We start from the raw sequence: 9,989 nt of genomic DNA, 5'->3' as shown, positions 1-9,989 counted from the left end.
TCAGCAATCAGTATGACGTCATCGGGCGGGAAAAACCGTGGTGTAGGGGAAAAAACGCGGACTTATTTTTTAATTAATATTTTTTGAAAAACCGCGTTGCAGCGTTTCGCGCTAATCGAGAACGCGCAAATCGAGGGATCACTGTATAGTTTTTTATGATATTAATTGTTTTTACTGCATTGTTGATTTTATTGTTACATTTCTATTGCTTTTTTACTACTGTTGTATTTATGATTGTTGTTAGCCGCTCTGAGTCCGTTTTGGAGTGGGCAGCATATAAATTAAATAAATAAAGAACAGAAAGAAGGAAAGAAAAGGAAAGAAATAAAATATTCCACCTTCGCTTTTCTGCCTGAAAAGATCAACCCGCCCACTCTCTCTAAAACGAAAGAAAGATGCATTGTTTTTTGTAGAAGGGTGGGGAGTTTATTCCATAATACACACTCATACACATATATCTTTAATGCAGAAAAACATATTCTTGTCACCCGAAAATAAAATAAAAATTTGAAATCTATATCACAGGGCTACAAGAATCAAATCCTAAGCATGTTCATGCAATCGGATTTTCTGTTTTTTTGGGTTTTTTTTTAAAAAAGTTAATTTCAAAAGCACTTATATGAAGAAAAGGAAAGCGGCTGCTTCAAACGATTAACCGAGATCCAGGGATATATTTACTGTCTGTCCATATATTATTTTCCCCAAATTGGTTCAGGCCTTTCTTGCATTGGTAGCAACGGCGATATCTTGCACACTGATCCAGGAGCATAAGTTTGTCCCCCGCCCTGCAATTTAAGGAGACAGAAATGGTTTTTTTAAAAAAAATTAGCAAATCAGCTTCTTTTGAAGAAAGACCAATATTCAGGATTTTTTTTTCCAAAGGCTTCTATGTCAAGGGCCAAGGAAATCAGGTCACTCAAGCTGTTCAAACTAGTATAAAAATTTTGTTCTGTCGAGCTCTCTGGTAGAATCCTCCCGAAAATTCACAGGTACAAATTTCAGACACACACACGTTTGAAAATTCAAAACAATGTTCTTTATACCGAAAATGCAAATAAATGAAGCACTCTTTTTGTATAGCAAAGAGCACTCGTCTCCAAACAACCTGGTAATTTGTACAAGTCCCTTATCAGTTCTGTGATACTTAGCTTGCAGCTGTGAGGCAATTCACAGTCCTTCTTTCACAAAGTGAAACACACTTTGCTCTGGTTTAGTTTCAAAGCGGGGAAAAATCAGCACACAAAGTCAGAAAGGCATGCACAAAACACAACGATCAGATAATCCTCCACAATGGCCAAACTCACTAATTACCTCTAATTACACTAATTACTTCGCGTTTCCTGTGCTCTCCTTCCTGGGTTGCCCCCCTACCTCAGGCTGGGTAGCTAGGTGAACGGTGCTGCCAGAAGCATAAATGCTGCCACCCACTTCTTCTGCTTGCCCCTCAGGGGGGAGGTGGCCGCGTGAGGCTGGAAGGGAGCTGGGCAGGAGGGAAGCTTGTCTAAGGCCAGCAAGGAGGAAAGAGGAAAAAAGCAAGGAGCGCAGACGCAGGAGCAGCAGCAGGGGAAAAACGGAGAGCCGAGCTGAGACCAGTAATCCAGGAAGTGACAGTCGCCGATCAGCTGGAGCTGTGCATGCATCTTCATTTCCGCCGGTGGAACTGCCTGCTGCCCATCCCTGCGTGTGCCTCCCCACCTCCTCACCATCAATCTGCAAAGCCAGAAAAATCGGGCCTTCTTCTCTAGATGGATGCTTACCGTTGGAACAGCTTCTCCTCGTAATCTCGCTGCCGCTTCATCCCTGTGCTCTTCTGCCAGTCGTCTTGAATAGCCAAGTTCATCTGGAAGAGTCTCTCCAGTCGCTCACCCTTCTCCGCTATCCACCTAGAAGAACATCAAAAGAGAAGAGAGGTTGCAGGAACTGGGCATGGATCGTCTAGGGGGGACATGATAGCAGTCTACCTGGAGCAGTCTACCTGGACTGGGAGTCACTGCTCACAGTCACTCATGCCCTCATCACCTCGAGGTTCGATTACTACCTTTGAAAAGTGTTCGGAAACGTCAGATCATGCAGAATGCAGCCGTCAGAGCCATCATGGGGCTCCCTAGATTCGCCCACGTTTCTGCAACACTCCGTGGCCTGCACTGGCTGCCGATCGGTTTCCAGTTGCAATTCAAAGTGTTGGTAATGACCTTTAAAGCCCTACATGGCATTGGACCAGAATACATCCGGAACCGCCTTCTACCACATGAATCCCAGCGGCTGATAAGGTCCCACAGAGTTGGCCTTCTCCGGGTCCCGTCGACCAAACAATGTCGTTTGGCGGGCCCCAGAGGAAGAGCCTTCTCTGTGGCGGCCCCGTCCTCTGGAATCAACTCCCCCCAGAGATTAGAACGGCCCCCACCCTCCTTGTCTTTCGCAAATTACTCAAGACCCACCTTTATCGCCAGGCACGGGGGAACTGAGAAATCCTCCCCCAGGCTTTTATATTTTATATTTGGTATGTATGTGTTGTATGGTTTTAAACTGTTGGGGTTTTAGATATGTTTTATTTTAATATTAGATTTGTCTCACTGTTATATTGTTTTTGTATTACTGTTGTGAGCCGCCCCGAGTCATCGGAGAGGGGCGGCATACAAATCTAATAAATAATAATAATAAACTCTACAGGTACTTGAGGGGTTGCCACAGAGAGGAAGGGGTCACTCTATTCTCTCGGGCACCAGAGGGCCGGACGAGGAACAATGGCTGGAAGCTGGCCAAGGAGAGATTCAACCTGGAAATAAGGAAGAACTTCCTGACGGTCAGAGCGATCAACCAGTGGAACGACCTGACAGCGGAGATTGTAAACGCCCCAACTCTCAACAAGAGGAAATTGGACTGCCATCTGGCTGGGGAGGTGTAAGGTTTCCTGATTGAACAGGGGGTTGGACTTGATGACCTGCAAGGTCCTTTTCAACTAATAAATAAATAAATAAATAAAAAAGGGTTTTAAGGCAAGGCGAATACAGGTAATCCTCGACTTAACACCAGTTCATTTAGCAACCATTAGAAGTTACAACGGCACTGGAAAAAAATTACCCATGACCATTTTTCACGCTTATGACCATTGTAGCATCTCCATGGTTCACGTAATCCAAAATTCAAATCTTTGGCAAACTGGCTTCATATTTGTCACCATTGTCCTATGAATCACGTGATCTCCTTTTGCAAACTTCTGACAAGCAAAGGCAGATTCACTTAACAACCACGCTCCTAACTTAACAGTTAGGAGTGATACACTTAACCATCATGACTGGGAAGGTTGTAAAATTCACTTTAAAAAATTTCTCGCTAAGCAACATAAATTTTAGGCTCAAATATGATTGCAACTGAAGCCTGTAGGTCGGGTGGTGGGTTCTAAAACCTTTTACAACCGGTTTCGTGAGTGTGCTTGCATGGGCATGCAACACTTCTGCGCGTGTGCAAAAGCGTCCCAGGCAAATGGGAGGAGCCTCCTGCTGCCGGCGCTACCAGTTCTTAGAACCAGACCAAAACAGTTCTAAAAACCTTTTTAAAACTTTAAAAAAACTTTTTTAAAAACTTTTAAAAACTTTTAAAACTTTTTTTAAAAATTTAAAAACTTTTTTAAAAAATTTAAAAACTTTTTTTAAAAATTTAAAATTTTTAAAGGTTTTTAAAAACTTTTTTAAAAGGAAAAGCTTTTAAAAAACTTTTGAAAAACTTTTGAAAAACTTTTGAAGTGGTAGTCTAAAATGCTTTTAAAGAGTAAAAAAAAAGATGGCCATGACCACCCAGTCACATGACTTCCCATGAAGCCACACCCACCAAGCCACACCCACAGAACCAGTAGGGAAAATACATGAATTTCACCACTGGCATTAACCCTTTACAGTTCCCATCTTACTGTTGCTTAGCTTTCTGAATCATGTTGGTAGCTTTCCTCTGGTCCACCAGCTGATTAAGAATGGCTGCCCTCTTGCGGTCTGCAACTGCCTGCAACTGATACTTAGAATATTCCCGCGCACGCTTCCGCCTCTCTTCCATTTTCTCTTCATTCATGTCGTTCCTCCCAAAAATGATCTCCGTTGAATCAGGCACAAACTCAGGCAAGGGAGCCGGCCTTAATTTTATCTAGGTACAAAAGGGAGAGGGAATTTAAATTTTAAAAAACACTTTACTCACAGTAATTCATTCTTAGAAAGGTTATTTTACATAGAAGTAGTCCTCCAGTTACGACCACAATTGAGTCCAAATTTTCTGTTGCTAAGAGAGACATTTGTTAAATGAATTTTGCCCCATTCTATGGCCATTCTTGCTTTAAGAATAACTGAATCACTGCAGTTAATTTAGTGACATAGCTGTTAAGTACTGTATTTTTGGGGAGTACAGTGGTACCTCATCTTACGAACGCCTCTTCTAACGAACTTTTCAAGATACGAACCCGGTGTTTAAGATTTTTCTGCCTCTTCTTCCGAACTATTTTCACCTTACGAACCCAAGCAGCTGCTGCTGGGATGAAGGGGTTTCTTTTTTTCCCCTTTTTTGAGGAAAGAAAAGGGAGGGGCAGCTTGGAGGAGTAAAGATTTTGCATGCTTGCAAAGGCACTGAAAGGGTGTCTTTTGAAGAAAGAAAAGGGAGGGGCGGCTTGGAGGGGGAAAGAGTTTGCATTAACAAAAGTAGGAGAACAGCGTGCTTGCAGAGGCACTGAAAGGGTGTCTTTTTAAGAAAGAAAAGGGAGGGGCGCCCCCCTTGCCTTTCTTCCTTCCCACTCACCCTTTAGCCTAGCCTTGCTTCTTCCACCCGCCCCCTTTAGCTGCTCCTCCCTGCCCTCTGTTCACCTCCCTTCTAAAGTTTGGGATTTTCCTGAAGGATTTGCAGGCATTATTTGCTTTTACATTGATTCCTATGGGAAACATTGTTTCATCTTACGCACTTTTCACCTTACGAACCTCCTCCTGGAACCAATTAAGTTCGTATGATGAGGTACCACTGTATAAGACTTACCTTTCCCCCCCTAAAATAGGCTGAAAATTTGAGTGTGTCTTATACTCTGAATGTAGCTTTTTGGAAAGCTTTTTTTTCAGCCCTAATGAGGTGGTAATAATCTTCCAGGCGCTTACCAGCTTGTAGACTTTTTTTCCATTGCTAATCATAGAAACATAGAAACATAGAAGTCTGACGGCAGAAAAAGACCTCATGATCCATCTAGTCTGCCCTTATACTATTTTCTGTATTTTATCTTAGGATGGATATATGTTTATCCCAGGCATGTTTAAATTCAGTTACTGTGGATTTATCTACCACGTCTGGTGGAAGTTTGTCCCAAGCATCTACTACTCTTTCAGTGAAATAATATTTTCTCACGTTGCTTTTGATCTTTCCCCCAACTAACTTCAGATTGTGTCCCCTTGTTCTTGTGTTCACTTTCCTATTAAAAACACTTCCCTCCTGAACCTTATTTAACCCTTTGACATATTTAAATGTTTCGATCATGTCCCCCCTTTTCCTTCTGTCCTCCAGACTATACAGATTGAGTTCATTAAGTCTTTCCTGATACGTTTTATGCTTAAGACCTTCCACCATTCTTGTAGCCCGTCTTTGGACCCGTTCAATTTTGTCAATATCTTTTTGTAGCTGAGGTCTCTGGAACTGAACACAGTATCCCAAATGTGGTCTCACCAGCACTCTATATAGCGGGATCATAATCTCCCTCTTCCTGCTTGTTATACCTCTAGCTATGCAGCCAAGCATCCTACTTGCTTTTCCTACCGCCTGACTGCACTGTTCACCCATTTTGAGACTGTCAGAAATCACTACCCCTAAATCCTTCTCTTCTGAAGTTTTTTGCTAACACAGAACTGCCAATGCAATACTCAGATTGAGGATTCCTTTTCCCCAAGTGCATTATTTTACATTTGGAAACATTAAACTGCAGTTTCCATTGCTTTGACCATTTATCTAGTAAAGCTAAATCATTTAACATATTACAGACGCCTCCAGGAATATCAACCCTATTGCACACTTTAGAGTCATCGGCAAATCACTCCGAAAAATGTTTTTTCCAGCCCTAATGAGGTGCTAGTGATCTTTCCAATTCTCCCCAGTTTGCAGGGGGTTTTTCATTGCTACTTGCTCCAAATAAGTTTTTTTCTAGCCCTAATGAGGTGCTAACAATCTTCCCAGCTCTTACCAGCTTGCAGGCTTTTTCATTGCTACTCCTTTCAAACAATGGTTTTTTCAGCACTAAGTCTTTGCAGGTTTTTTCATTGCTACTCACTCTAAATAAGGTTTTTTTCAAAGCCCTAACCAGGGGGTAAAATAATGTGCTGAAGCTGACCGGACTAAAGACACTAACCAGATGAATACCTGGTAAGCAGGGTTTTTTCCCCTATTTTCATCCCCCAAAACTAAGATGCGTTGTATAATTAGATGCAAGTTATATTCTGAAAAATATGATAAATTGGGTTATCCCATTGACTTTGGTTGTCAGAAGGATGGAAAACACGCGATAAATACAATAATACAAATAATACAATCACAAATACATAATAAAATTAGTAATAACAATAAAATAATAACTTTAAAAGAACCATACACACACAGCAGTTAATCTAATTCTAGGCCTGCTGAAAAAGCCAGGTCTTAACGGCATTCCGGAAAACCGGTAAGGAGAAGATCTCTGGGGGCAGTTGATTCCATAGGGTCGGAGCCGCCGCAGAGAAGGCTCTTCCCCGAGGTCCCGCCAACCAACATTGTTTGGCGGATGGGACATGGAGAAGGCCGACTCTATGGGCCCTTACTGGCTGCAATGAGGTATGAGAGAGGAGGCGGTTCCGTAAATATAATTGATGGTGAATCGTCACTCATTGCTATTAAGATTCACTTAGGCTGTGTTGCTACAGTTCCTTAGCTAAAAGTAATCTCACTAAATTTAATGTGTTTGTGTTAGAAAAGAGACTTCCTTTCATGATCCTAAACTCACACACACTTTTTCTAAGTTGAAGCTGCTTGTGTTAGCAATTTACCTGTGTATCGAGGGCCGTCTTATAATTTTGATTTTCATCCAGCTTCTCTCTTATGTACTTTACTCTTTGGGCAGCTAATCTAGAAAATAGACAAAAGACTAGGAATCAGCCAGTGTGATTTCAGTAAGATTTAGCCCTGGGTAGTCATCAACATATAATATGACATGTTGTTTTGATTTGATTTTTTTAGGTTAGCCATCACTGATGACCCAGCCGATATCTAAGGCAAGTGGGTTAGCAAGTAAAGGTAAAAGTTCCCCTCGCACTTATGTACTAGTCGTTCTGAACTCTAGGGGGCGTTGCTCGTCTTGGTTTCAGAACCAAAGAGACAGCACTGTCCGAAGATGTCTCCGAGGTCATATGACTGGCATGACAAGACTAGACTAGACTAGACTAGATTAGACTAGACTAGACTAGACTAGAATAGAATAGAATAGAATAGAATAGACTAGACTAGAATAGAATAGACTAGAATAGACTAGAATAGAATAGAATAGAATAGAATAGAATAGAATTTTTATTGACCAAGTGTGATTGGACACACAAGGAATTTGTGTTGGTGCAGATGCTCTCAATGTAAATTCCAAGCTTTTATTTCTTTCCTTAAAGCATTATTTGCTTTAACATTGATTCCTATGGGAAATATTGCTTCTATGTAAAAACTTTTCTACTTAAGAACCTGGTCACGGAACGAATTAAGTTCTTAAGTAGAGGTACCACTGTATATCTACAATAATGGTGGACAAATACATCTACGATATTCCAGTCTTTTAGTAGGGGTAATCTAAACAATTTCACTGCGAAATCTGAATCGCCAGCCCTTCCAACCAGGTGATTCAACCAGAATCTATGGCACCAGGCTGGGGAAATATGCTTTTAAAACTTGGAATCAATAAATACTGAAGAAGGAGATCAACGTCTCCCAGAGTCCTCACTCTTCCGCCAGTTGAACTTGCTGCAAGCGGTCGATGAAGTCTTGTTCCTGTCTTTGCTTTGCTTCTCTGGCTTTTCTGCTCTCTATCTGCTTGTCCAAGTGCTGGGCATATTCCTCTTGCTTCTCATGAGGGGTAGAACTGGTCGGCCTCTTCTCAAAAATGTAGGACCTCTGAAAAGAAGCACCAATCTTTACATGAATAAAAGCAACATTTGGGAAAAAACATGGAATGTAATAACTAAAATTACTTTATCCTCAGCATATAAAGAAAATTATTATAAGCTCCTATACAGATGGTATTTACCGCCGGCAAGATTAGCCAAGATTTACCCAGCATTACAAAACATATGCTGGAAATGTAAAAAAGAAAAAGGCACTTTTTTCCATATGTGGTGGTCCTGTTCTAAAATTCAAAAAATCTGGGAAACCATTCACAATTGGCTTAAGGAAATTACAAAGGAAGAAATAGAATATTCACCCGAGGGCATGCTTCTTGGAATTTGGAAAAGATCATACTCTAAGCAAACACTTTTCTTATTGACACATATAAACACAGCTACTAGAATTGCGATAGCACCAACATGGAGAAATGAACAGACTCCTAATACAAACTTTATAATAGACAAGATATACTCATGTGCAGAAATGGACGAGATGACAAACTTACTTAAGGGAAATAGAATTAATGAATTCAAAAATATGTGGTGTAATTGGCACGAATGGATTCAGAAGAAATTTCTTGTATAATATGATACAAAATTGCAGTACAAATCGTAAATAACAAATGCCTTTTGTATGGTTTTATTCTGTACTTTATTGCATACTATTACTTATAAGACCTAACATAATTAAGAACGATTGTAACAGGTAAAAAAGTTGGACAAGGTCTGTAAACTGAACAAACAAAATGTGATATATGTACTTATGAAAACAATAAAAAGAAATTTTTAAAAAAGCAACATTTGAATAGGGGGCGTTTAGATGGGAAGTGTGTGCTGGCAATTATCTGATGCTCATAGAACGTAAAATAATAGGGTTGGAAGCATTTAAGGGCACCCATTCGTGGTCCTCTGTCAACTGGAAGTCTGGTTCCCCCACCATAGTTTGCTCCTAGCACAGAGTCCTTTTTCCTCTACCTGTCCTCACCGAAAACCCTATCAATCGTGGAGCTGACTGGCTACAGGGAGCCACAGCAGAGGGATGAAAGAGCCACGTGCAGCTCCAGAGCCGCAGGTTGCTGACCCCTGGGCTAGATTGTCAAGGATTAGCTCAATCCTAGCTGATATTCCATTATGTTACCATATAAGGTAAAAGAAGGATGCAAGCATGTTAAACAGTAATGAATGCTGAGTCATAGGGTGTAAGTTGCAACCTGATTGGGCCAGAGCATTATAAAATGCAAAGCAACTTTACAATTTTAGCTATTAGCTGTTAGCTGTTGGTGGTGGTGATACTGTTAGTTGTCTGGCTGGAGCACTTTGAGCATGAGTTAAGATATTGAGTTAGAGCTGTAGTGTTGCTATGGAGAAACCTGGATTGGTTTAGTATCTACTTGTAAGTAAGCTTTAATGCATATAGCTAAAGTAAAGTTTGCTCCTGTAAATAAAAAACTAAGACTAAAGATATTTTGCTTGCACTAAACTGTTTACTACTGTTTGTCTACAAAAGTGTCTTCTTTATTTTACTGCACTGGTTCCTAAATTGCCACAATGTAAATTCTGGTATCTTGTCAAGTCCTACTGCATAGCTCTGTATATCCAAACACATATCTAGGTTCTGCAACCATTCATCATACAATTGAGATTGTGGGACTCGTAGTCTAACAGATCCAAAAAATCTAGATAGAGAAACGGACACGGTATAGTTTGGCAAAAGATGGGAACTCTTACATAAGGTTCCGACAACTTTTCGTTCTTCTGTTTTCGCATGGCTTCTGCTACGCCCAAGTTATAGGATGCTACTTTCTGGTTCTGCTCCCTGGATGCCGCAATTTTCGTCTGTAGTTTGGAAAAAGAATGAAATCTTTT

The 9,989-nt window shown here is 40.8% G+C and overlaps 1 protein-coding gene across 2 annotated transcripts in view; it reads right to left on the bottom strand.

Moving 5' to 3' along the window:
* Nucleotides 1-403: 403 nt before the first annotated feature.
* CCDC81 (coiled-coil domain containing 81) overlaps nucleotides 404-9,989 on the bottom strand; it is a 33,976-nt gene continuing 24,390 nt past the window's right edge. For both annotated transcript variants that reach the window (XM_070749569.1, XM_070749570.1), the window contains exons 10-15: nucleotides 9,852-9,959; nucleotides 7,964-8,133; nucleotides 7,029-7,107; nucleotides 3,908-4,134; nucleotides 1,758-1,883; nucleotides 404-785 (exon numbers count right to left, since the gene is read on the bottom strand). In XM_070749569.1, coding sequence (XP_070605670.1) covers nucleotides 644-785; nucleotides 1,758-1,883; nucleotides 3,908-4,134; nucleotides 7,029-7,107; nucleotides 7,964-8,133; nucleotides 9,852-9,959 — 852 coding nt within the window. In that variant the 3' untranslated portion in view covers nucleotides 404-643. The remainder of the gene's footprint in view (nucleotides 786-1,757; nucleotides 1,884-3,907; nucleotides 4,135-7,028; nucleotides 7,108-7,963; nucleotides 8,134-9,851; nucleotides 9,960-9,989) is intronic.

Source organism: Erythrolamprus reginae, chromosome 4 (genome assembly GCF_031021105.1).
Source record: "Erythrolamprus reginae isolate rEryReg1 chromosome 4, rEryReg1.hap1, whole genome shotgun sequence".
Classification (NCBI taxonomy): Eukaryota; Metazoa; Chordata; class Lepidosauria; order Squamata; family Dipsadidae; genus Erythrolamprus; species Erythrolamprus reginae.
This window is presented reverse-complemented; position numbering and strand designations above follow the sequence as displayed.